Here is a 27884-nt window from a genome sequence, read left to right as displayed (position 1 = left end):
CCACGGCTGTGAAGGGAATCCCTGCCGTTGATCAGCTGGGGACGTGTTCGTTAAGCGACTCTGGGGACTCTTCGACGTGGCCGGTCAGCAGGTCGCAAAAGGGTATGGCGTGACCCCACTGCGACTGTCACAAATACGAGCCGGTTGCCAAGCGGCTGGATTTTGATCACGTGACCACGGGGATGGCTGCAACGGTCGTTAAGTGTGAAGAAAGGGTCCTAAGTGCCCTTTTCCAATGCCATTGGGACTTCGGTCGGTCACTAAATGAACTGTTGTAAGTTGAGATCTACCTGTATACCCAGAAGGGGGGGGGAATTTGCAATGCAACTTTTGTGCTGTCATTCCCATTCCCACGGCTAGAACCTGTGAATGCCGGCCTTGAAGTCTGTGTATCTCTTCTTAGTTGCAATTCCTGTTATCCTTCCTTCCTTCCTTCCTTCCTTCCTTCCTTCCTTCCTTCCTTCCTTCCTTCCTTCCTTCCTTCCTTCCTTCCTTCCTTCCTTCCTTCCTTCCTTCCCTTCCCTTCCCTTCCCTTCCCTTCCCTTCCCTTCCCTTCCCTTCCCTTCCTTCCCTCCTTCTCCATCACTGGAGGTTTTTAAGAGACTGGACAGCCACTTGTTCAAAAGAATAGAGAGTCTCTTGCCTGAGCAGGGGGTTGGACTAGAAGACCTCCAAGGTCTCTTCCAACTCTGTCATTCTGTCTTTTGATGGGCTTAGAAACAGTTTTTATTCTCTTTCCTCCTCCTCCTCCTGCTGCTGCTTGGAATATTAACGTAGCAGGGATTATTTACTTTCACTGTTCTTTTAAGAACGGGTAAAAATATATTTTTTTAAAAAAAAATGCGAATGATGCTCTTTTGAGGAGTTATTTTGCTTTGAAAAGTTACCTGGGGAACGTTAATCCTGGAGATGGATTAACTTCAAAGGGCACCGAATGCATTTTTAAATTAAAAAAAAAAACCCAAACCCTTAAATGCTCCGTAGCCTCATTATTGTCTGCTAGAATTTTGGACTTGGAGATGAGACGGAAACTGGCCAGCTTACCCGCAACCTGTCGCCTGCCATGTTTTGCATCGCAACCCCCATAAGGCCCTACCGGTTCAGGATGATGGGGTATCAAGACTTTTAAAGTACAGGCAGTCCTTGACTTATGAGCCCAAGTTTATGCTGCTAAGTAAGACATGTTACGAGTTTTGCTCCGTTGTACGATTTTTCTCACCACGTTTTTTTTTAAAGCGAATCACTGCAGTTCTTAAATGAGTAAGCCAGTCGTTAAGTGAATCCAGCTTCCCCGTGGACTTTGCTCGTCAGAAGGGCGCCAAAGGGGATCAGGTGACCCCCTCCCCCGGGGGGAGGGCACTCCGACCGTCATAAACGGGAGTCAATTGTCAAGCATCCGAATGTAAATTACGTGACGATGAGGAACCGTCTCAATGTGTGAAAAACGGCCCTTAGTCAGTTCTTTCAGTGATGTTGTCACTTTTAACGGTCACTAAATGAACTGTTGCACAGTCCTCAGCTTACCACAGTCTGTTTAGTGACCGTTCAAGGTTTCGATAAAAGGGACTTAAAAAGAAGAGGGACTGTACGTGAAAAGTAGCCCAGCTCACTCAGTCCACCCTGTGAGATAAATGGAGATTCACCCCCATGGAAAGGAACCACGGAAAATCTCTGCACAATCCCCCAAAGGAGAACTTCTGAATCGACCCATCAGAATAGAGGTGGAAGGGACCCTTGGAGGTCTTCTAGTCCAACCCCCTGCTCAAGCCCTATACCATCGAGGTTATTCCCACCTTAAAACACTGAGAATATGGAGGAGAGAAAGAACGTCCCCTGCTATTCCTGCCCGTTTCTTGGACTCTTAGTCATATTTCCAATTATACCGGTTATCTAAGACATGCTTGAGAAAATAGATTAATCCAATAAATAAATAAAGACGGGGCAGGACAGATGACCCAGGCATAACCCCGTATTTAGGGACCCAACCCCTCCCCCCCCTTCCTCAACCTTCGCGACAGGGTCCTCAGCGTCTTCTTGCCTTTCTGCTCCACCCACACCCCTCCCTCCCTTCCTTCTTCCTTCCTTTCCTTCTTTCCTTTCTTCCCTTCCCTCCTTCCTTCTCTCCTTTCCCTCTTTCCTTTCCTTTCCTTTTCCTTCTTTCCTTTCTTCCCTACCCTCCTCCCTTCTTCCTTCCTTTCCTTCTTTCCCTCCCTTCCTTTCCTTTTCCTTCTTTCCTTTCTTCCCTTCCCTCCTTTCCTTCTTTCCTTCTTTCCTTTCCTTATCCTTCTTTCCTTTCTTCCCTTCCCTCCTTCCTTCTCTCCCATCCTCCCCTTCCTCCTTCCCTCCCTCCCTCCCTTCCTTTCCTTTTCCTTCTTTCCTTTCTTCCCTTCCTTCCTTTCCTTCTTTCCTTCTTTCCTTTCCTTATCCTTCTTTCCTTTCTTCCCTTCCCTCCTTCCTTCTCTCCATCCTTCCCTCCCTCCCTTCCTTCTTCCTTCCCTTCCTTTTCCTTCTACCCTTTCTTCCCTTCCTTCTTCCTTTCCTTCCCTTCCCTTCCTTCTTTCCTTCCCTTCTTCCTTCTTTCTCTTCTTCCTTCCTTCCTTCCTTCCTTTCCTTTTCCTTCTTTCCTTTCTTCCCTTCCCTCCTTCCTTTCCTTCCTTCCTTCTTCCCTTTCTTCCCTCCTTCCTTCCCTTCCTTCCTTCCTCCCCTCCCTCCCTCCTCACTCACCCGATCCTCTTTTCAACCGTCTTCTGGCCAGCTTGATTTGATCCTGCAGAATTTGAACCCAGTCCCTCGGGCCGGGAAGTTTGTCCACCTGGTTTACAGTACAGTATTTTTCTGTGAACACTGCAGCGGGGGAAACGAACAAACAAACACAAATGAGAAAATGAGGCAAAGCAAGGCAGGGAGTCCTCGACTTACGACCACAACGGAGCCCAACATCGCTGTTGCTGGGCGAGGCATTTGTGAAGTGACTTTGGCCCCTTTTACCAACTTTACTCGCCAAAGTTGTTAAGCGAATCAGTGCAGTCGCTAAGCGGACCTAGCTTCCCCGTGGGCTTTGCTGATCGGGAGGTCGCCAAAGGGGGATCCTGTGAACACTGCGGCCGTTATAGATGCGAGTCAAGTTGTTAAGCGTAACAACTATAAACCACATGCCCAGTGGAGATACTGCAGCGGTCATAAGTGTGAAGAATGATGACAAGGCCCTTTCTTCAGTGCTGTTGTAACTTCAGACGGTCACTAAACGATCCCTCTGCTAAACAACTCATTCGCAGCACGCCGTCAAATTAACTACTAAGACTGTACGACTTATTCGTCTTCCCATCCTTCCTATTACCTATCTCCTCCCACTTAGGACTATAACCGTTCTGCTTGGATCTTTACGATTTATATCGTTTTGTTTGTTCCCTAGCCTGATTGGATTGTTATTAGTAACCTATGAGTATCACTAAGCGTTGTATCTTAGGATTCTTGATGAATGTATTTTATTTATTTTTCTCCTTTATGGACACTGAGGGCATTTGCACCAAAGACAAATTCCTTGAGTGTCCAATCACACTTGGCCAAGAAAGAATTCTATTCTATTCTATTCTATTCTATTCTATTCTATTCTATTCTATTCCATTCCATTCTTATTCCCTGTTCTATTCTATTCTATTCTATTCTATTCTATTCTATTCTATTCTATTCTATTCTTATTCCTTATTTTATTCCATTCTATTCTATTCTTATTCCTTATCCTATCCTATCCTATCCTATATTCTATTCTATTCTATTCTATTCTATTCTATTCTATTCTATTCCATTCCATTCTTATTCCTTATTCTATTCTATTCTATTCTATTCTATTCTATTCTATTCTATTCTATTCTATTCTATTCTATTCCATTCCATTCCATTCTTATTCCCTATTCTGTTCTGTTCTGTTCTATTCTATTCTTATTCCTTATTTTATTCTATTCCATTCTATTCTTATTCCTTATTCTATTCTATTCCATTCTTATTCCTTATTCTACCCTATCCTACCCTCCCTATCCTATCCTATCCTATCCTATATTCTATTCTATTCTATCCTATCCTATCCTATCCTATCCTATCCTATCCTATATTCTATTCTATTCTATTCTATTCTATTCTATTCTATTCTATTCTATTCTATTCCATTCCATTCCATTCCATTCCATTCTTATTCCTTATTCTATTCTATTCTATTCTATTCTATTCTATTCTATTCTATTCTATTCTATTCTATTCTATTCTATTTTATTCCATTCCATTCCATTCTTATTCCTTATTCTATTCTATTCTATTCTATTCTATTCTATTCTATTCTATTCTATTCTATTCTATTCTATTCTATTCTATTCTGTTGTAAGTCGATTTTATTGTTTTATACATGTGGTTTTCATATTTTTGTAAGCTGCCTTGAGTCGCCATGGGCGAAGAGGCGGCCATATACATTCCCTAAACTATAAACCATAAAGAGGACGGCTTCCAAGGATGCCAACGAAGCAGAGACCCACAAAAAAAAAAACCTCTTCCAAGCCGATGGCCCCAACTCTGCTCTGCTCTGCCCCCACCGCTTCCCACATCCTGTTTCGCAGACATGCAAATCGAGAAGAAGCTCTGGAGGAAGAGGAAGTCCTCAGAGGCAGGAGAAGTTCTGAACTTTCGCTTGGAGCAGAAGAGAAACTTTTAAGAAGCGTGTCCGTCGGCCCTTGGCAGCTCGGGGGTTGGACAGTGGGGTCCTCGGTGCCCTCGGACAACTTGGTGGTTTTTTTTTTTTTTTCTGCGATGGGGGTGAATATCTGAGGCTTGCGGGGAGGACGAGAGCGGAGCTTTGACCTCCGAGCTTGTGGGTTGGGTTTCCAAACGTCTCATTACCAGGCTACGTAACGCCCTCAGCGGAGTTGAGGGGAGGTCAGCGTTGGCGTTCTGCTCATAGGGGCTTCGGGTGGTCAATAGGACTTGTGATGGGGAGGTCACTTCAGCTGAGGGGATGGATCTTGTGAGGGGTCAGCTGAGGGGTCAGGTTTGGGACCCTCACTTGATGCGACCCACACCTGACCCCTCGCAAGACCCACTGACCACACGAAGCCCTTATAAGCTGACATTCCCCAAATCCCCCCTGAAGATGTTACCCAGCCTGGCAACGAAACGTTCAAAAATTAACCCACAAGCCCGGAGAAGGAATCTTTATCCCTGGTGGTTTTCTGGCAGACGTCTCATGAACCAACTAGATAACTTCATCAGTGCTAGAAGGGAATGGGGTTTGCGGATGAGGTTACCCAGCTGGGTCATGAGACGTCTGCAAGAGAGCCACCAAGCCAAGGACCCCAGTCTTTCTCTCCTTCTCTTCCACCCTGCAAACCCCACTCCCTTCTAACACAGATGATATTCCCTAGTTGGGTCACAAAACGTCTGCAAGAAAACCACCAAGCTCAGAGGGCGCCACGACCCCACTTGGAAAAGACATCAGAAAAAAAATGAAGCGCGAGAGAATGATGAAAGATGTCATCAACCAACAGACCAACAATTCCTTCCTTTGGTTTACAAGCATGTTTCAACGTTTCACGAAGTCAGAGGCCCATATATTTCTCTAATTAAGGAGCATTTCAGAAACGGAGCAAAACTTTGAGTTACAGCAAGCTATCTCACATCGTTGCTTACAAAGACCTGGACTGAGCAGGAATGAGCCTGTTTTTGATCTTTGAGGACCTCAATTCAGATTGCTTGGGCAGGAGTCACATCACACGTGTAGATTTAGCCAGGTGTGAGATTTTTTATTTTTGGGGGGGAAGGATGAGGTGGAGAAAGACGCAACCATCTTTTTTTCACAATTATATCTGGAGGGAGCTTTGGGGACACCTCAGAAACTAAGTTTTAGACTGGATCTCTGAAGCTGAGATACAACTTAAGGATGCATTTGAGGCAGGGAGCAGAGACAAGCGTTAACAGGAACAGCAGAGGATAAAAATATGTGGAAAAAAAAAAGTTTAACGTCAAAAGCTCCGCACAGCTACAGTGCTTTTAATGGCCTTATTAGCATCCTCTTTGCTGATGAGCTCTCCAGGAGCAAAACCAGCCTCCTCTCCAAAAGCCTCGCAGGGAAATTGGAAATGAAATGAATCATATCACCGCAAAGTCTTTGCCCCTCTAAACTGACTTATCGGACAGACAATCGGCTCAATCCGGATTCAGAGGAGGGCCAAGGTTTGGGCCAGATCTTCTGGAGGGCCGCTCTTTATTGCCAAGAGGACAACAATCCCTTCTGATTCTTAAGGAGACCGAAGGCCGACGGAGCCCCCGGAAGAAAGAAAGGGGACTACAGTGTCTCGAAGGACAGCTTGACCAAGTCGACTTGGGTGAATGGAGCCAGGCAGAGCAGAGTCCTGCAAGGGCATCGCTTCCCGCTCCTGTCTAGGGGACTCCCTGCTGGAGCCAAGAAGGCTCCCGCAAGTCCCATCACTTGGGTGGCACCATCAAGTCAATAAGAGGAGTCTTCTTGGCAGAATGGTGCCTACTGGTGCCACTTCAGGGAGATGGGCAGCTGGGCGGGACTGAAAACGGATTCAGATACATATTTCAAAGACAGACAGATAGGGAGAGAGAGAGAGAGAGATAGGGACACGGCATCTGTCACGAATACAAGTCATCGGCCATTTATCACGTGACCCACAACGGCCTTAAGTCTGAAAAATAGCCCTAAATCACCTTTGTTCCTCATGACGTCGTAACTTCGAACAATCACTAAACAAATGGTCATAAATGATTGCAATAGACTCGTATTTATGACGGTTCTCAGCGTCCCGGAGATCACACGATTCCCCCTTTGGGGACCTTGTGACAATCAAGCCCATGGGGAAGCTAGATCCGCTGAACAACCATGCTACTAACTTAATGACTGCGGCGATTTGCTTAACAACGGTGGCAAGAAAAGCCGTAAAACGGAGCAAAACTCACGTAACAACTGTCTCGCTTAGCAATAACATTTGGGGTGGGCTCAACTGCACTGACAGGACTCCCTGTGTCTTGTCTCCAGAGGCAAAACCCCGCCTTGTGTTGAGAAGACTTTTGGAAAGGAGGGGTATATAAAAGTAGGGAAAAATAAATACCTTTTATTGCACCCACAATATTTTGGTCTAATCCTTTCCGGTTGTCATTGAGGCCCCTTTTCCTTTTGCCGTTCGGCAGAGAGTTGGCCAACGTCTTGTCGTCAAAAAACGCGCACACCAGTTTTCGAAAGAGGAGGCTTCCTGAGCGAGTGTAATTGGCTAAAATAGAGTCCAGTTGCGATTTAGGCATAAAAACATCAAAACCCTCAGCAAGCTGCACTTCTGGCTATCAGAAACAAGAGAAAAAAGGGGGAATAACAAGGTAGGATTAGCAACGTCATCATTCTGCGGGCAAAACAAACACAGTTGTCGTGCCATATTGCACACCGACACAAAGACATTAAACTGGCGCCAGAAGAGTTTTCACTTACCGAATTGACAATGTTAACCCTCCGTTTAAAATGTAAGTTGGAAATAATACATTCTCTAACAGGCCAACACGTTATTATCAGCAATAAATGTTGAGAATCAAGGAAAACCTTTTTAACTTTCAAGACTCTTTTTTTTGCTATGTATTCAAAACGGACTGCAATTAATATATGTATATGTGTGTGTTTGTGTGTGTGTATTTGTATAGATGGATGGATGGATAGATACAAAATATAGATAGATACCATATGTATGTGTGTACATGTATGTGTATGTATTCATTTTCTTTTGAGAGCAGGCATCAGCGTTTCATTTTTTAATGTGTCCCAGGGTGTTCACAGAAAAAAAGTGACAATAAAGATTATCTGATATCTTGTATCTCATATCTTATACAGTATTTTTTATATCTTATACATCTTATCATTCAAGCAGATGATTATCTGCATGCTTATATGTTTAGAGGTAATCCTCGACTTACATCCATTCATTTAGTGACCCTTCAAAATGACAAGAGCCCTGAAAAATGTGACTTGTGACTGTTTTTCACACTTACGACCATTGTAGCATTTCCCCCCCCAGGGTCATGTGATCAAAATTTGTACGCTTTCCAACTGATAAGGGGCAAAACATAACAAATGCCTCACTTAACAATGGAAGTTTTGGGCTCAATTGCTGTCGTAAATCAAGGATTTCCTGTACCAGCACTAGTTGACCTTCAGTTACTACAAACCCTACTTAAATGCTAGGGTTCGTGATGGCTGGAAGCGCCATGCATTTTGCAGGGGGCAAAACAGTTATCCAGTAAACAAACATTCGCCGAGTTTGGGAGTCACAACTTTCCAGAAAAAGTGCCATTTGCCCATGAGACACAACTGCACACACTTAACTGGAAAGACATTTGCAACAAAGCCCTCGATTGTGCACCGTCCCTTTCTCTGTCTATTAATAATCAGCCAATTAACTATCCAAGGCAAACGGCAGTTGTAAATTTTGCAGATTTGGTCTGAGATTAAGCGAGTCACTTCAGCTCCCACCCTGGCAGACCAAAACCAGGATAAAAACAGCAGCGTGATTAGTGAATTCCAAGGCAGTGTCAGAATTCAGAATAAAATTGGATAAACTTCTATAATAAGCACCCATTATCTTCTATAATGAGTGCGTAGTTCCAGCAAACACACCATACCATAGCCCCAACAATAATCCTGGGGGGGGAAAAACGCAGGACTATAAATCTATCAAAAATCTTTTAGAAAAAAGATTGAAATAAGTTTCTTCATGGAGGTTCTGCGCAGGGAAGATCAGACTTCAATTAGAGATCCAATTAAAGTGATCTGCACTTTTCTTTGGGTTATGTTTCCTAAATGAATCTGTTTGTATTCTGGTCACATAAAATAAAATGCTGATTTATTCCAGATTCCTTTAGTGGGGACTTATCTTCCAATCGCCAGCAATCAGTACCCAATTGAGCTTCTCACGGCCATTTTCCAAGTATGATAACAGAAAATAATCAAGGCAATTGTGTATATAATTAACACTAATATTGCTTCAACTTTGTTGGGCTAAAATGAGTAAACCCTAAACATTTATAAAATGTTGTAACCGATTAAAAGATATTTTCTTTGCCAATTTGATAGATTATTTCGCCTTTCATCTGTTTCTGGGACTCAAACTCCCATAAGGAGGCATTCTTGAGATTAAACCTGAACAAACATCATAGCACTTCTGAAATCTTCAGTGAGAAATATCCATCTGTGATCCATATTTTTAACACCATGCTTTAATAAATACCCAATTAAAAGTTGTTTTTTTTAAAAAAAATCCAAAAAGTCACAAGAGCAAGGTCTTGGTGTAGAAAAACCAAGATTTTCAACCAGACTTCAATTTTCCTTGCATCGAAATGGAGCCTGCGTGTCCAAAACTCTGATAAAACCGAAGACCGAAATGAAAACAAAATTTAGACTAAGCTGTAAAACTAAAGGAGAAGTTTCCAGTCTTCTCCTTCTAGACATTTTAATTTTAATTATAGCACCAGTAGCACCAAAAATAAATAAATGCATAAAGTCCTTTATTATGGACTGCAATACGGATCTTAGGGGTATGAGATACTAATCTGATTACCAGGCATAGCTGGCCTCCACGTAAGTGAATTATCAGACTGCTCCTCCTTTTGCGTTATTAGTTTACACTTCTACATAGAAAGGCACCGTATCCTCTACACAAATCCTTTCTTTTATGATCACTGATACCGAATTTAATTAAGTTCTGTGATCTGGGCGCACTTAGGAAATTGGAAACTGTCCTCTCAAAATGAAAAAAAGTCCGCTGAAGAAATGAAAGCTTGGCTTCTTTGCCAACCTTATCTCCAGCAAAACTCCAAAGCGGTTTTTCGCCTTGCCAGATAAATGTTCGAACTCCCCATCTCCTGGTGATGGGCACTAAGTCACCCAGTGCACACTCATCTCTTCTGGGGAAAAAAAAAAAAGATATATACAAGACATATGCAGCATATATTTGATCAGCCTTGACGTTCTGTCTCATGAATTAATGAAATGTCCCTAAGGAAAGTAACATTATTTTAAGAACTGCTAGGAAAATGTAGGACACTGGGCCAGAATTGTTGAGAAGAAGAAGAAGAAGAAGAAGAAGAAGAAGAAGAAGAAGAAGAAGAAGAAGATTATTATTATTATTATTATATCACCAATGGAAGGTTTTCAGTATTTATAGTCCTTGACTTACAACCACAATTAAGCCCAAACTTCCTAAGTGAAACATTTGTCAAGTGAGTTTACCCCATTTTACCACCTTTCTTGCCACCGTTGCTAAGTGCATCATGGCAGTTATTAAACTGGTAACGCGGATGTTAAGTGAAACCTGGTTTCCCCCTTGACATTTGCTCATCAGAAGGTCACCGAAGGGGGGGGGAATCACATGACCCCCCCCCCAGATACCGCAACTGTCATAAATACGAATCAATTGCCAAGTGCCTGGACTTTGATCGCAGGAGCACGGGGATGCTCCTACGGTCGTTAAGTGTGGAAAATGGCTTGTCAAGTCCCTTTTTTTTCGGTGCCGCCTGTAGCTTTGAACGGACTATCGTAAGCCAAGGTCTGCCTGCAACCGACTGCCTCTCGTCCACTTACATCTGAAGACGAGGATTCGAGCACGATGCCGAATCCTGAAACCGGCGGCTCCGTTTTCACGGAGGCCTCGGCCGCTTCCACGCTCAACCGGTCAACCAAATTCGCGGGTAACTTCCTGCTGTTCTTGCCGGGGCCCGGTTCCTGTTTCACAGCAAGGGGCTCGACAGTCTTTGGGGTCACTTTTTTCTTTTTATTCCTCTTCCTTGAGACTGTGGATTTCTGCAAGGTAGCCAGAGGAACCAGGGGCTGAGGTCGGTTCTGGGCAGCTGCTGAGAGAAGAAAAGAAAGAAAAAGAGGTCAGAAGCTTGCAAGGTTTTTCCTTTCTGAAATGACAAATCTTTGCTCCCCCTCTCGGCATCGCCAGAACCCCTCAAAACTCGCCTCCACCCAACGGAGTCCCACGGAGTCCCGGAAGGAAAGAAGGACGGGGAGATACAGGCCGTGACGGCTGCAAGCATCTCCGTGCATAAAGATGGCGAAAGATCGTCTAAAGCAGTGGTTGTTTTTTTTCAACCCGTGCCGGTTCTAAGATCGGCGGACTTTCAACTCCCAGAATTCCCCAGCCAGAAGTCGGACACCAAGTCAAATTGTGCTGAGCTGTTTTGTGACTTGGGATGAACCCGGTGCAACTTTTAAGGCTTGTGGACTTCAACTCCTGGCTGGGGAATCCTGGGAGTTGAACTCAACACGCCTTCCAAGCTGCCAAGTGATCTAAGGTAGCCAACATGACTTCTGTGGAACTGAAGGCAAGCAAAACTGATGAACGGTCAGAATTTGTGGTCACAATTCAAGGACTGCCACTGATAAAAACATACTTGGACAATAAAAAGCAAAAATAAAAAAAAATCCCACCCTTACTTTTCTTTAGCAAAAGTTTTCTTTGAGACCCCAAAGGTGCTTCCCAACCACCCCCCAAAAAGGCAGCCGGACTTTGTTTTTCCTTGAAGAAGTTTCGCTTCTTGGCCCAGAGGCTTCCTCAGTTCTTCAGTTCAGTTCAAATCAGAAGTGAATTTAAGTTTCTTGGATAAGAAGCGAAACCTCTTCAAGGAAAAAAAACCAAGAAAGTCCAGCTGATTTTTGGAAAAGCACCTTTGGGACAACGGGATGATAGAGAATCTCCATAATTATTAAGCAAAGTCATGAAGTTGTGTGTTTATGGAGAGTCCCCATCATCCAAAGGTGCTTTTTTTTCCAAGAGACGACTGGGCGGTCTTGTTTTTCTCTGAAGACGTTTCCCTTCCCATCCAAGAAGCTTCTTCAGTTCTGACTGGATGGAGCAAAACATCTTCAAAGAAAATCAAGAAAGTCCACTTGACTTTTGGAAAAGCAACCATGGGACAACCCTGACCCGAAAGATGTCTTTCCAGAAAGTGGCTGGACTTTCTTGGTTTTTCCTTGAAGACATTTTGCTTCTTGTCCCAGAAGCTTCTTCGGTTTCTCCGTTCAGTTCAGATCAACTCAGAATGGAAGAAGCTTCTCAGATAAGAAGTGAAATTCTTCAAAGAATAAGCCAGAAAGTCCAGTTGGCTCTTTGGGGCGGTGGGGAAACAACTTTGGGACAATCTCCATAGATGTTTTCTTTGAGGCCAACCCTGTAAAATGAGAGACAGGGGGACCCCCACAGTTTGTGTGTGTGTGGGGGGGGTTCGAAAGACCGATTGTCTTACCGGCTTGGATCTGCATGATCTTCCTCATAGTTTTCAGCTCCTGAAGAATGGCCTGCAGAGCTGGCTGACAATTGCAAGTGCAACAGTTTGATCCGGAAGAGGAGGAGGCGGAGGCGGCGTTGGCCACTGGGATTTCTCCTGGGGAAAACAAAAGAAATCCACACCATTAGCTCCCCGCTTCCCCTACGCATCGCCTCCACGCTGGGCTTCTTCCTGGGAAATGGTCGCTACTTGCAGCCGGCAAGCCGAAAACCCCGAAACCAAATCTGGGTGAGAGGCCTGGGCTGATTGCCTTCCTCTTTGCGTTGTGTAAACGTGCAGAGGAGACCACAAAAATGGCAACTCTGGCCAAAGCAGGCTGCCTTCACATTGTGGAGCGGAGTTTGTGGAACCCCAACAGAAGTCGCAGCCACACCTCCTTTCTGCGAGCGGCCCTGGCTCCTCTGAGAGTACCACGCAATACAGGTGGTCTTTGACTTAAGCAGGGTGCATTTAGCGACCGTTCGAAGGCACAACGCCAGTGGAAAAAGGGTCTGAGGACCTTTTTTTCACCCTTACGACCGTTGCGATCCAAATGAGATGCTCGGCAACCGATTCATATTTATGACGGCTGCAGCGTCCTGGGGCCATGTAATCCCTTTTTGCGACCCTCTGATAAGTTCGGGCCGGGGGGGTTGGACTAGATGACTCATAAGGTCCCTTCCAACTCTGATTATGTGTAATCAGTCAAGAGGGAGGAAGCCTGATCTGCTTAACAACTAGCTTACTAGTAGTAAGACTTACTAGTCTTACTAGCTTATCCACTGCAGCCACCCGCTTCAACGAACGCAGCGAGAGAATTCGTAACATGGGACAAAACCCACTTCGAAACAGATATTCTGGGCTCCATTGTGGCCGTATGTGGAGGACTCCCTGCATAAGACGAAGTGGTCTTGCTGTGAGGTCCTCCCCTAAGGACTGCGCGGTTCCCGCTTAACCACGTTCGCAACGGCTGCTGCTACGAGGTGCAGTTGCACAACATTTCTTAAGGACCCCTTAGCTGACCAATGGCGATTCACGGCCTCCTTTAGGATTGCAAGTAACCCCAAATTATCCATATGGATTCTTCCTGCTCCTTAATATTCTGGTGGGGACGGTGGCCACGTTTGCGCAAAGCCAAATAGGCTGAAATTAATTATTTTTGTCATCTATTTTTTTTCCCCTGCGACAAATATAATGCATTTCTAATGAGGGTGTGCAGGTCCAAACACCCTCAAAGAGGGAAAAATAGTCATAAATGAAACGTTGGTTTTTCCCAGTGGGACACGGGAGAATTACATTATTATCGCCATTAGCATCGGGTAAGAAACTAAACATGCAAATCTCCTTTATGTACCATAAATGGGGGTGGGGAATAAAGAAGGAAAACTGCTGATATTTTAAGTCAAAAGCAGGGCTTGGTTAACATCATCCATATTTATCAACTTTAAATAATAACAATAATAATAATAATAATAATAATAATAATAATAATAATAATCTTTCTCCGGAAGAAGATTAGAGCAGGCTGCCTTAGATCCACTTCATGTTGTGGGGTAACCAGTTTATCATTTATTTTAGGACAATGAAAGGAACGCAGGAAGTCCTTGACTTAACAATAGCTCATTTAGTGACCGTTCAAAGTTACAATGGCACTGGAAAAAAAAGGACAATTTTTCACACTTGTGACCGTTGCAGCCCTTCCCTCAGGGTCACAGGATCCAAATTCAGACGGCCGGAGAGCTAACTCGGAGTTAGGACGGTCGCAGCGTCCCTGGGGTCGCGCGGGATCCCAGATTCACTTAACAACCTTGTGACTAATTTAACAACTTCGATGATTCACTTAATGACCATATTACAAACTGAACGGCAGTGATTCATTAAACGACTCTGGCCGGAAAAGTCGTAGAATGGGGTAAAACTCACTTAGCAATATAAACGTTGGTCCCCATCGTGGCCGTACGTTGAGGTTCACCTGTATATTGGGTTTTTTTTTAAAAAAGCCACTGATACATGCAATTAGATATTTAATTCAAGAAGAGAAAGAGAACTAATAAAGAGAAACCGATATAAACTGGACTCCGTCTTGCCCTTAGGCCCTTCCAGTGGCGCCTGCCAGGATGGAGATTGTGAAGTTCAAAATGGCAGCTGTGACTTGGCAAAGTTGGAAAATTCCTTGCGGGGTGGAGTCTATCTGGGCAACTGAATGGAGCTAGCACAATTTTTACTGGCCGGATGCCTTTCCTGTCACCAGTGCGGAGTTTTGTTCAGCAGATCTATTCTCATCGTGTCCAGAGAGAGAAACATCTGCCTCTACCTAGGCTCGAACTCACAGACTCGTGATTGTGAGGGGAGAGCGCCACCTCTAGGCCACCACACCACTCCCAGTCAACAAGTCAACTACAGGAGTACCATAATTTTTAACATTTTTTTTATGTTGATTTTTATTAATTGAGAATCATTTTTCACACTTATGATTGTCGCAGCATCCCCGCGGTCACATGATCAAAATTTAGATTGCTGGACAATTGACTCATACTTATGACCATCGCAGCATCCCAGGGTCACGTGACCCCCTCTTGCGACCTCCCGATGAGCAAAGTCGGCGAGGAAGCTGGATTCACTTAACGACCAGGTGACTAACTTATCAACTGGAGTGATTCACTTCACAACTGTGGTGAGTGAAGCTGTAAAACGGGGTGGGTGAGTGGTTTGAGCCCCTCGCTTAGCCACAGAAATTTGGGCTCCATTGTGGTCATAAGCCGAAGATTACCTGTCATGTAAGGACAAAAAAAAAGCTTGGGAGTTTTGTCTTCCTTTGTGACCTGGGAACTCGACATAATGAAACTCTGATCAATCGTGGTTTACAGTGTTGTGGCCGGCCAGCAGCTGATGAGCTGGTAGCAGAGTCAGACAGTAGTGAGGAGGCTGGGGAGGAACCTGGGCCGTGTCTGGAGGCTGAGGAAGGCTCGGACGAGGACTCTGCATCGGAGGCAGGGATGGGGCCAGGGCAGGCTGGCAGTAAGCAGGTGCCTTTGGGTCTGGACAGCAGTGATGCGAGGGAGCTTCTGGGGGGCTACCAGAAGACAAGAACCATTGAGAAAACAGGGTCGACTGTGGAGTAAGGCCACACCTCAGAGATGATTGGCTCCTCCCATAAAGACACAAAAGAGGAGCGAAGGGGATGTGAGCTTTTGCAGGAAGCAATTAATTCGTCTGGTTCAAGCTCTGAAAAGTTCTGTTTGACTCTGTGCCAAGTTTGGCCTTGCCCTGCGTCGGACAATTCGTTCTCAGGCCGCATTCCAAGTGTGGTAAGATGGGTGTTTATCAACGTACCCCTGAAAGACTGTTTGCCAAGGCTTGCCGGCTGTGAATGAACGTGATTCACAGCTGCGGAAATAAAAGAGGCTTTGCTGGGACTACGATTGTGTGTTATGCTCGCTAAGGAAGCCTAGGTCAGAACATACAGGTAGAAAAACTGAAATCTCTATCTCGTACCGTTTGTCCCCAGGGTTCTGGCCTGGTTCTGGAAAGAGGTTTTGGAGCGGGTGCCGTACTGCCCTGAATAGTGTCCGGTCTGGGGAGACAATTCGTTCCAGGAGCTGCTCTGCAATGGCTGGAGGTGGCCAGGGGTGTCCGCAGGAGGGTTCAGCCGCGGAGTCCAGGCCAGGTCCAAATCCTGGACTTCTTCCTTCAACTTTTCCCCTTCTTTCCCGACTCGCTGGTAGATCCGTCCCACGCTGTCGTTCAGTAGTCTTCTCATCCCCGTGATCTGTTTTTTAATCTCCCGGCTTTCATCACCTAGAATCGAACAGAAAACACGACCGTAAATGGGGGAATACAATAACATTGCTCTACAGGCAGAGGGGGTGTTCAGCCGGTTCTGACCGGTTTTGGAGAACCGGTAGTGGAAATGTTGAGTAGTTCAGAGAACCAGCATAAATCCCGCCTCTGACTGTCTCCGCCAGTCCCATCTCTTCTCCGCCTCCCGTTGAGTCCCAGCTGATTGGCTGGGTCTCCTTTGGTTGCCCCGCAGAGGAAAATGGAGCTGGAAAGCAGGTTAGTGGGGTGGGAAGGGAAGGGGGATTTTGCAGTATCCTTCCCCTGCCGCGCCCACCAAGCCACGCCCATAGAACCGGTACTAAAAAAAAAAATTGAATCCCACCACTGCTCTACAGGCAGTCCTTGACTTATAACAGTTCGCTATTTTGACTTGGGACCTATTTGATCAATGGTTAGCTAACAAAAACAGAAGTTAGAAACATGGAGATATGAGAAAAGGAACAATGAAAAGTCTGATGATGATGATAGAATGAATATCAATGTAATGAATATTGATGACTATTTACTAAAACTATTTGTACCCAGACAATACGCTGTTTAACCAAAAATGAAATTTTTATATGTTATCAAATGAAAAAACTTCATGCAAAAAAAAAGAAAAGAAAAAAGAAAGAAGTTCACTTAGTGACTGTCCGAAGTTACTACGGCCTGGAAAAAAGGGGGACCGAGGACCATTGGTAGAAGCGAACGTGGCCTAGGAAGCCATCCCGATCGAGAGAGCAAAAGACATTTCCCAGGTAGCCTGCCTATTCAGCTGGTCCTTGACTTATGACCATAACTGAGCCCGACCTCTGTCGCTAAGTGAGACAATTGTTAAAACGGGCAGAGTTTTGCCCCATTTTAAGACCTTGCTTGCCACAACTGCTAAATGAAACCTTGCAGTTGGTAAGTTGGCAACAACATGGCTGTGAAGTGAATCCAGCTTCCCTGTCGATTCTGTTTGTCAGACGGTTGCAAAAGTGGATCACGTGACCCTCCGGGACACAAAGCCATCATAAATACCTGCCAGTTACTACAAAGGTCATAAGTGTGAAAAATGGCCGTAAGTCATTTTTTTCAGTGCCATTATAACTTCTAACAGTCATTAAACGAACTGTTGTTAGCACGAGGATTACCTGTACGTCACTGTACACACCGGTAAAAATGCCCTTGACTTGCGACCAGTCCCCGTTAGTGACCATTTGAAATTGCAAAAGACCCCCCATGCCCAAAAAAGTTACTTATTATGATCCAGATTAGAAATTCTGACGGCCGATTCCCCATGGTCACATTTTGCGTCCTTAGTCATTGGCCCACATTTACAGCAGTGTGCAGCATCTGGCGGTCAATTGGTCAACTCGTTTACACCAAGGTGGGTGTTTATTCCTGCTTTCTGACAAAAAGCACCTGTTCGGACCAAGACCGTAATTACGCACACGCTTATTTTAAAAACAAGTCTTGTTTTATTGCAACGCTGGGAATTGTTTTCATTCCCAGCCGGGAATGAATCTCAAACAGTCCCTCGAGATAAGCACCCACCTTTGTTTCCTGGGAAGTGCTGCCAAGAACAGAAGTGTCAAATAAACTAGGAGAAAAACCAACCGAAGTACAAAGAGCTTCAACGATGACTCTGAACCGATTGAACAACATTGCTTCCTGCAAAGGTTCCGTCATCTTGGCCTGACTTTTATACCTTATGGGAGGGGCCATCACCTCCGAGCCTTACTCCTGAGTCGCCCCTTTTGTCTCAGCTGCTCTCGCCTTCTAGCAGCTCTGTGCACAGGTGCACTGGGAACAGGCTCCCCTTATTCCTCTTCCTCGCTGCTGCCAGACTCCGAAGGCTCCGAAGGCAGCAGCCCACTCCCAGATGGTCCTGGCCCCATCCCTGCATCGGACGCAAGACCCTCGTTGGAGTCCTCTCCAGACACCTGGACTGATCCCCTTTCTTTCCCATTGTCTGACTGGCTGCCGGCAAACCACAACAGCACCCCTTGTAGAAAAGGGCTTCACTTAACGACGGCCTTAAAATTGGATCAGTCATGTGGCGAGCCGCTTAACAATGAGCGCAATTTACGATCGTAATTCTGGGCTGAGTGACGGTTGTTAAGCCAAGGACTCTCCGGATGCAAATTTGAAGACCCTTCCCTGCAATTGATTCTCTGCCATATTTCCAGCTGTCAAGAAAACCAGATTCCTTTCTCGAAAGAGACAAACCCCCCCTTCTTGTTGCAAGAACTGACAAAGATCTCTCTGTGCTTGTATTTTTAGTTAAAATTAAGAAAATATGGGTATTGTTTTGCAGAAGACTCAGCGGTAACTGGATAGGTAGCAGGCGTGTCGCATCCGATGAGGAGGCAAAGCAAATTGAAAAGAAAACCAGATTTTATTTAACGTCCAGAACGCAGCATCCATCCAAGGCCTTTGCTGCATGAATGCAAAAAGAAAAGGAGGAAGAAAAAAAAAGCCAGCTACAAAATGGCCCATTTAAAAACAATTACGTCCCCGGTCTCATTTAAGTATTAATTTTATTTATGATCATACTTATTTCATTCTGCGTCTCTGCATGTTTGCAGCCGAGGGTTGCTGTTTTGCCTGCTGGGGCATGGAAATACATTTCATTAGCGGGAAGCAAAATCACGGCAAGAAACCATCAAGCATTTTAAGCATGAGCGGAAATGGATATTGAAATCCAGCCGCCGTCGTACAAGATGGATTTCCCCCACCAAAATCTCTCCTGGGTGAAAAGCATCGTCCATAAAATGACGCCTCCTCAATCCGATTGACTATTTTAATACCATTTTTTTTTTAAAGTCTGGACCCAAATACAGGGCAGACCACAAGGGAGCCCCAAATTTGTGTCCCTAAGCGAGTTTTGCCCCATTTAACCGCTTTTCTTCCCATGTTTGTTAAGTGAATCACTGCTGTCGTTAAATTAGTAACCCAGTCGTTAAGTGAATCTGGCTTCCCCTTTGACGTTGCCTGCCAGAAGGTCACAAAAGGGGATCACGTGACCCCCAGGGACGCAATAAATCGTCGTGAATATGAGTCAGTTGCCCAACGTCTGAATTTGGATCCCATGACCACGGGGACAGCTGCTATGGTCTTAAGTGTGAAAATCGGCCCTAAGTTACTTTTTTCAGTGGCGTTGCAACTTTGAATGGTCCCTAAGTGAACTGTCGTCCTTAAATATTTTGCGAAGATACAAGCAAGGAGAGCAAAAGTAAAAGGCTCTTGTTATCCAAACGAATCCCCTCCCCCCCTCTTTTTTTTAAAAATCAGGGCAGGAACAATTTTTTTTCCTCCTGACCTGATTATTTTGCCTTCAGTATATATATAGAGAGATAGAGAGAGAGAGAGATGAAGATATTAGATAGATAGATAGATAGATAGATAGATAGATAGATAGATAGATAGATAGATAGATAGATATTAGATAGATAAATAGGGAGAGACAGAGAGAGATTAAAAGATAGATAGATAGATTAAATAGAGAGAGAGAGAGAGAGAGAGATTAGATAGGTAGATAGAGATATGTATAAATAAAGAGATTAGATACCTAGAGATAGTGATAAATAGGGAGAGAGAGAGAGAGAGAGATTAGAAGATAGAGAGATTAAATAGAGAGAGATTAGATAGAGATATATAGATTAGAGAGAGAGAGAAATAGATTAGAGAGATAGATAGAGATAAATAGGGAGAGATAGAGAGATTAGAAGATAGAGAGATTAAATAGGGAGAGGATAGATAGATAGATAGATAGATAGATAGAGAGATTAGAAGACTAGAAGATAGAGAGAGAGATTAAATAAAGAGAGAGAGATTAGAGAGAGAGAGACAGTGATAAATAGGGAGATAGAGAGAGATGAGAAGATAGAGAGAGAGATTAAATAGAGAGAGAGATTAGAGAGATAGATAGATAGATAGATATAGAGATAAATAGGGAGAGATAGAGAGAGATTAGAAGATAGAGATTAAATAAAGAGGGAGAGAGATTAGACAGACAGACAGACAGACAGATAGACAGACAGATAGATATAAAATAGGGAGAGAGAGAGATTAGAAGATAGAGAGAGAGATTCAATAGAGAGAGATTAGATAGATAGAGATAAATAGGGAGATTAGAAAATAGAGAGTGATTAAATAGAGAGAGAGAGAGAGAGAGAGAGACAGACAGACAGACAGACAGATATAGATATAGAGATAAATAGGGAGAGATAGAGAGAGATTAGAAGATAGAGAGATTAAATAAAGAGGGAGAGAGATTAGACAGACAGACAGACAGATAGATAGAGATTATATAGAGATATATAGATTAGAGAGAGAGAGACAGATAGATAAATAGATTAGATAGAGAGAGATAGAGATAACTAGGGAGAAATACAGAGAGAGATTAGAAGACAGAGAGAGAGATTAAATAGAGAGAGAGATTAGATAGATAGATAGATAGATAGATAGATAGATAGATAGATAGATAGATAGATATAAATAAGAGATAGAGAGAGATTAGAAGATAGAGAGATTAAATATATAGAGAGAGATTAGATAGATATAGAGATAGATAAATGGGGAGAGATAGAGAGAGAGAGATTAGAAGATAGAGAGATTAAATAGAGAGAGTAGATAGATAGACATAGAGATAAATTAGTAGAGAGATTAAATAGAGAGAGAGATTAGATCAATTGATCGATCAATCGATAGAGATAGAGATTAGATAGAGATATATAGATTAGAGAGAGAGAGAGATAAAGAGATAAAGAGATTAGAGATAGAGATAAGGGAGAGATAGAGATATATAGATTAGATAGAGATACATAGATTAGATAGAGAGAGAGAGACAGATAAATAAAGAGATTAGATAGAAAGAGATAGAGATAGAGATAAATAGGGAGAGATAGAGAGAGATTAGTAGAGAGAGATTAAATAGAGAGAGAGATTAGATATATATATATAGAGAGAGAGAGAGATAAAGAGATTAGATAGATAGATAGAGATAGAGATAAATACGGAGATAGAGAGATATTAGATAGAGAGATATTAGATAAATAGATTAGATAGATAGATAGATAGATAGATATAAATAGGGAGAGAGAGAGAGAGAGAAAGAGAGAGAGGGAGAGAGATTGACCTCAATCTCATGGCAGTGGAGCTTTTAAATTCAAAATGGCAAGAGTATTTTTTGGAGAAGGGTGTGTGTGTGTGTGTGTGTGTGTGTGTGTGTGTGTGTGTAATTGGCACGTGACACAGTCATCAAGTTCATGCCCATCCAAGTACAGGCCGTTCCCGACTGACCATATTTCGTTTAGTGACCAAAGTTACAAGACCCCTGAAAAAAGCAACCCTGGACCGTTTTTCACACTTACGACCATTGCAGCATCCCCCCCCCCCCGTGGTCACGTGATCCAAATTCAGCCGTTTGGCAACTGACTCGCCTTTCGGACGGTCGCAATGCCCTCCCCTGGGGTTCACGTGATCCTTCTGGAGACCTTCTGACTCGTGATTCATTTAACGGCCTCATTACCCACTTAACAGCTGCGGCAAGGAAGGTCGTAAAACGAGGCGAACTCACTTGAGAAATGTCTCGCTTAGCAAGGGACGTTCTGGGCTCCGTGGCGGTCGTAGGTCAAGCCCTCCCTGCCCAAAATAGGGCCACTTGGGTTGGAGTAGGGCGGTTGGCTGAGCCCTTACGGCCGTTCTGCTCTGGGTCATGCGGGCAGGACAAACGGTCACGGGTGGAAACTCATCCAGGAGAGAAGCAGCCGAGAACTAAGGAGGAATTTCCTGACAATTCATCAGGGTAACAACTTGCCTCCAGAAGCCATGAATCCTCCAACACTGGAAGTTTTAGTTTCGTCTAGTTTCCTTTATGGTCATCGCACCTCGTACAACGAAATCAAACACTGTCTTCAGTGCACATCATGACCATGAAAATAAACACAAAGACACAACCTTCACCCTCTCTACACATTGAACCAAAACCCCCCCGACACCACAACAACACCGTGTTATAGAGCAGAATTCAACAGAGCTCCTGCCCTGGGATAGAAGCTGTTTTCCAGCCTATTTGCCCTCGTTTTTATTATCCTGCACCGTCTGCCAGATGGTCATAGTTCAAAGACTAAAAGGCTTCCCAGGATGAGATGGATCTTTGAGGATGATCTTTTAAGAAGAAACTGAACCAACCCTTTGTCTGAAGTGGTGGAGGGTTTCCTGCCTAGGCCGGGGGTTGGACTAGAAGACCTCCCAAGGTCCCTTCCAACTCTGTTGTTCTCTTCTGTGAGCGGGAAAGGACTTAGAAAGGGGGATTCAGCCCCATCCTGGACCCCCCCAAGAGACACACTGGGAGAATCTGGTGGTGTTTCCCCCCCCCCCCATCCCATAGCTCCCAGTTGGAAAATTCAAAATCCGTCTCTTCTTTCCTTTTGCCCCTCAAAACTGCTCCCTGGATTAAAAGCCCTTCCCAGATTAGACGACCCGAATGCAAACAGCTCAGCTGCACTGGAAAAAAAACAACAACCGGCAACCCATCCGTCGTGTAAGTGTCAGCACAAAAGCAAATATTTGCCTTGCGCAGCCTGAAGAGCGAAGAAGACGACGGAGAATTCGCCGGAATTGCTAAGCCGTGTAGAGAAACACCAGAAGGATGAATCGACTTCCTCTTTCGTTTCCATTTATGTTGCCTGCTGCGTTCCTCTTCCCTCTGGAAAAAACCAGCCCTCGCCAGGCCCATCGAATAACGTCTCCGGCCTGAGCAGAAGGACTAGGAGTGAGGCATGGCGAGAACAGGATCGAAGTCAATATATATTCACAGACAATGTCAACGATGAGTAAAACTTCTACGGGAGCATCGCAGCAGTTTCCTCCTTGGATGTCCGGGTGATGGTGCGACCTGACAGCAGCCTTCCAATATTTGAGGGGCTGCCCCAATGAAGACAGGCCAACCTCTTCCCCAAAGCCCCTGAAGGCAGGACAAGAAGCAATGGATGGGTACTAAGGATGGAAACTAACCAAGGAGAGAAGCAACCTGGAATTAAGGAGAAACTTTCTAACGGTGAGGACAATTAACCAGTGGAACAGCTGGACACCAGAAGTTGTGGCTGCTCCGTCACTGGAGGTTTTCAAGGAAATATTGGACAACCATTTGTTTGGAATGATATAGAGTTTCCTGCTTGATCGGGGGTTGGACTAGAAGACCTCCAAGGTCCCTTTCAACTCTGTTATTCTGTTCTAGCAAATGCACGCTGGGAAGTCTGATAATTTTGAAAATAGCAGCTTTAAACCTGAATGGTGCACTTCTATTTTGCTTGGCTTATTCCGATGTATTTATTGCCAGATTGATAGTCTTAGCAACCCCAGTGGAATAATCCATTAAGAGCGGCCTATCGACGCGTTGCAAAACCTACTCATCCAAGGATTTGGGTAGCCATGGGCTACGCCGGCAGCCCTCGACGTACAAACGCAACTGAGCTCCCATCGCTAAGCAAGACACTTTTCTTGCCGGGGTTGCTAAGGGAACCTCAGTTCCACATTGATTTGGCTTGTCAGAGGGAAGCAAAAGCGACCGCATGACCCCTGTCATAAATATGAGTCAGTTGCCACGATCTTGTGACCATGGAGATGCTGCAACGGTCATAAGTGTGAAAAATGGTCTTAACTTGCTTTTCTCCCAGTGCTGTTGTCACTTCCACCGGTCACTAGATGAACAGTTGTAAGTCAAGGACTGCCTGCAATGCAGTCAGGACAAAAAAATGTAATAAATAGAACATCCCGTTAAGGGTTTATAAAAGCAAACGGTACTTTTACGGCCGGCCGAATCCCTTGTAAGTTTCAACGCCCGAGAACCGTTTCCAAAGAATTAGGAAGCGAAGAGTAGAAATCACAGCAGTCTAAAAGAAAAAGGAAGGCTGACTCGAGCTGTCAGTCACACTGGGCCCCGTTTAGGCTGTCGTGAAAAAGTGTCACCGTACTTTAGAAAGAAAAACTTTCATAGGTGGTGGCTGTGCCCCAAGGGTAGAAAATGTTGGAATAAAATTAGAACCTGGCTACAAGAAATAACAAATGAAAAAATAGCACTTAAACCGGAAATGTTCTTACTAGAAATAATTAGAGGCGAATATAAAAAAGGGAAATTGAATATCTTATAATACACATTCTGACAGCAGCGAGATTAGCCTACGCTCAAAATTGGAAATTGGAGGATAATCCCAGGGATACTATGTTGATTAAAAAAATTATGGACTGTGCGGAAATGAATATGCTTACAATGGAGTTACAAGAGAAAGCAAAAAAGAATTTTATACGGTCTGGGAGAAATTGTATGAGAGCAGGTATAACAAATAAAGTATAAGATAAATATAAATAATGTAGATATGTAGATATGAATAAGGGAAGATGGGGAAAACTGATGTTACAACAAATTGTAAAAATTATAAACATGATTTGTGTTTTTTTTTAAAAAAAACTGTAAAACTTTAATAAAAATTATTTTAAAAAAACACAAAGAAAAAAGGAGGCGTCACATTAAAAAGGAGGCAGGAGAAAATCAAGGAGGAAACAGAATTAATAATTTTGCAGATTCACTGTGGTAGGTGGTTTTCAAACCACTTTCCCAAAGGCGAAGAAGCGGAGGGTCAAACGGTTCTCCAGTCCAGCTGAAGTGCCCAAAAAGCTTTTGAGTCAGATAACAGATACTCAGAGTTGGAAGGGTCCTTGAGGGTCCAACCGCGCCCCCCCCTCCCCGCCCAAGCGGGAGACCCCACACCATTTCTGACCAATGGCAGTCCAATCTCTTCTTGGAAAGCCTCAAGTGACGACGGTCCCACAACTTCTGAGGGCAAGTTGAGTCAACTCCGATTCTTCAGAAAAAAGACTCATGCTTGGGGAAAAAAATGCCAAAGGTATTTTCAAGCGTCCGGCCAGCCTCCCCCCCCGTCCTCTTCTCATGTCCTTGGCAGAGCAGGGAAGGATTCAAAACCATGTCAACAGTCAGGAAGCCTTCCCAACTATTTAGAAGACGGGTGGCTTCTCCAAGCCAGCTTAGTGCCATGTTCCAACAGATCAGGCCATTATTAGAAGGACACAGCTTGCTTCCTGAGCAACAAGGGTTGCCACTGTGATCGTACCAGATTGCAAGGACACAAGGGAGCGGTCAGATGAGGAGACCCGAACACAGAGGTGGGATTCAGCCGGTTCTGACCGGTTCTGGAGAACCGGTAGCGGAAATGTTGAGTAGTTTGGAGAACCGGCAAATCCCGCCTCTGACTGGCCCCGCCAGCCCCCTCTAATCTCTGCCTCCCATCGAGTCCCAGCTGATCGTCTGGGTCTCCTTTGGTTGCCCTGCCCAGGAGAAGGGAGCTGGAAAGCAGGTTAGTGGGGTGGGGAGGGAAGGGGGAATTTTGCAGTATATCCTTCCCCTGCCACGCCCACCAAGCCACGCCCACAAGAACCGGTAGTAAAAACATTTGAATCCCACAACTGCCCGAACTCATTGGTAGCCTCCTATGGCAGTGAACAAGGACATACATTCAATTTTGCAGCTACTAAGATTGTCGGATGATCAGGGACAAAAACAGCCAGGGAAGTCATTGAACATGCCTCTCATCAATCAACACCAGGGCTGATTTACTATCAGTTTATCAAGTACTTAGGAGGTGAGGGATGGGCAGCATAAGCAAATGACTTAATAGCCATCCATCCACACCCCAATCCACAACTAAAAAGCCACACACAACCAGGCACCACATAAAGGCCACTCGTAGAATAGCCTGAAGCGCACACACACACACTCCACTCGAGAGAAGATCCCTGGCACAAGTCTGAAAGCTCGGAAGACCAAAACTCCGGTCCCGAAGTCCAACCCAGGTCGGATCCAGCAAAACAAAGGTGGTTTGTTCCAGACAATGATTGAAACTTGGTTGTTCTTGCACCAGTGATTAATGTGGAAGAAGTGAAGAGGAGAGAAAACAGCTCCTTAAACAGCAGCAATTTCAGTGCTGTGGAACATCAGTCAGTCCAGAATCATTTTAGTGGGATTAAATTAATTATCCTGGGACCCCTAGATTTGCCTTCATCCACAAACTATTCGTGCTTAAGATCTATTGAAATCCCAACCATCCATTTAGCGCCTTTTCGAAGTTAGAAGATCACTAGAAAGGTTGAGCTGTACTGAGGCCAAAATTTAGGTTGCCAAGCGAGACAGCAGTTAAGTGAGTTTTGTTTTACGTTTTACAACCTTTCCGTCCACCATTGTTAAGTGAACTGGTGCAGTTGCTAATAATCCAGTCATTAAGCGAATCCGGCTTCCCCGTGGACTTGTCAGAAGGTCGCAAAAGGGGATCACATGACCCCAGGACACGGTGACCATCGTAAATAGGAGTCAATGGCCAAGCGTCCAAATTTGACCACGGGAAAGCTGCAACGGTCGTAAGTATGAACTATGGTCCTAAGTCATTTTTCCCCAGTGCCGTCGTAATTTCAAATGGTCACTAATCGAGCTGAGTCGAGAACTACCTGTCTTTGAGTAGACAACCGCAGGATGCACACTCTAGAGATCTAACTTTTTCTTTTCCTGATGACGGCTAACAATGTCACCATGTACTTTGAGGCTGCCTCCTCCTATCCGTCATTACGAGCGAATCGCCGGCGGATTGAACAGGGCTGGTTTCTGAATCGACACGAAGGAAATTGGCTCAAGATCCAGATGGCTATCGACAGACTCGAACCCTGGGTCGTATCTAACAAAATGAAATTCAGTGCAGACCAAAAGTCACTTAGACAAGAAAAACCCCAAGGACACGTATAGACTGGGTGAAACCAGGCTCAACAGGAGGAACTGGGAGAAGGATCTTGGAGTCTTATTGGACAACCAGCTAGATAGGAGCCAGCCGTGTGCAGCAGCAGCCGAAAAAAGCCAATGCAATCCTAACTTGCATTAGCAGAAGGATACAATCAAGATCAAGGGAGGTACTAATACCACTCTCTATAAAGCCTTAGTAAGACCACACCTAGAGTCTTGCATCCAGTTTTTGTCACCACATTATAAAAAAGAGGTTAAGACTCTGGAAAGAGTGCAGAGAAGAGCAACCAGGAGGATTAGAGGATGGTTGGAGGCTAAAACATACGAAGAACGGTTGCAGGAACTGGGCCCGGCTAGTCTAGGGAAGAGAAGGACCAGGGGAGACAGGAGAGCAGCCTCCCCATAGTTGAGGGGCTGCCACAGAGAGGAGGAGGAAGGGGTCAAGCTATTTTCCAAGGCACCCGAAGGCCAGACAAGGAATAATGGATGGAAACTGACCAAGGAGAGATTCAACCTGGAAATAAGGAGACATTTTCTGACAGTGAGAACGATCAACCGATGGAACAGAAGTTGCCTTCAGAAGTTGTGGGAGCTTCATCCCCGGAGGCCTTCAAGAAGAGATTGGACTGCCATTTGTCAGAAAATCTGTCATCTGCGCCTCTATAACTGTCTGGGTTTGGTTCTGCAGCCCAACAGGACAGACACAGACTCCAGGGAGTAATTAGGACTGCAGAAAAAATAACAAATAGTACCCACCTGCCTTCCATGGAGAACCTGTATATCCTGCACGAGTCCAAAAGAGGGCTGTGAAAATATCTACAGACCCCTCACATCCCGACATAAACTGTTTTCAGTTCCTTCCCTCAAAACGACGTTATAGAGCCCAGCGCACCAGAACAACTAGACACAAGGGGAGTTTTTCCCTGAATGCCATCACTCCGCTAAACAAATAATCCCCTCA

The 27884-nt window shown here is 44.6% G+C and overlaps 1 protein-coding gene across 10 annotated transcripts in view; it reads right to left on the bottom strand.

Annotated features, from left to right (window-relative positions):
• Window positions 1-27884, bottom strand: part of BEND7 (BEN domain containing 7) — a 43126-nt gene that overhangs the window by 5065 nt on the left and 10177 nt on the right. For 3 of the 10 annotated variants that reach the window (XM_087933966.1, XM_087933968.1, XM_087933974.1), the window contains 5 exons: window positions 15808-16110; window positions 12280-12429; window positions 10625-10893; window positions 7116-7341; window positions 2725-2844 (listed from right to left, as the gene is read on the bottom strand). In XM_087933966.1, coding sequence (XP_087790092.1) covers window positions 2725-2844; window positions 7116-7341; window positions 10625-10893; window positions 12280-12429; window positions 15808-16110 — 1068 coding nt within the window. The remainder of the gene's footprint in view (window positions 1-2724; window positions 2845-7115; window positions 7342-10624; window positions 10894-12279; window positions 12430-15807; window positions 16111-27884) is intronic. The other 7 variants (XM_087933970.1, XM_087933972.1, XM_087933975.1 and 4 more) reach the window with 3 other exon arrangements.

Source organism: Pseudonaja textilis, chromosome 5, assembly GCF_049901715.1.
Source record: "Pseudonaja textilis isolate UNSWEBS1 chromosome 5, rPseTex1.2, whole genome shotgun sequence".
NCBI lineage: Eukaryota > Metazoa > Chordata > Lepidosauria > Squamata > Elapidae > Pseudonaja > Pseudonaja textilis.
This window is presented reverse-complemented; position numbering and strand designations above follow the sequence as displayed.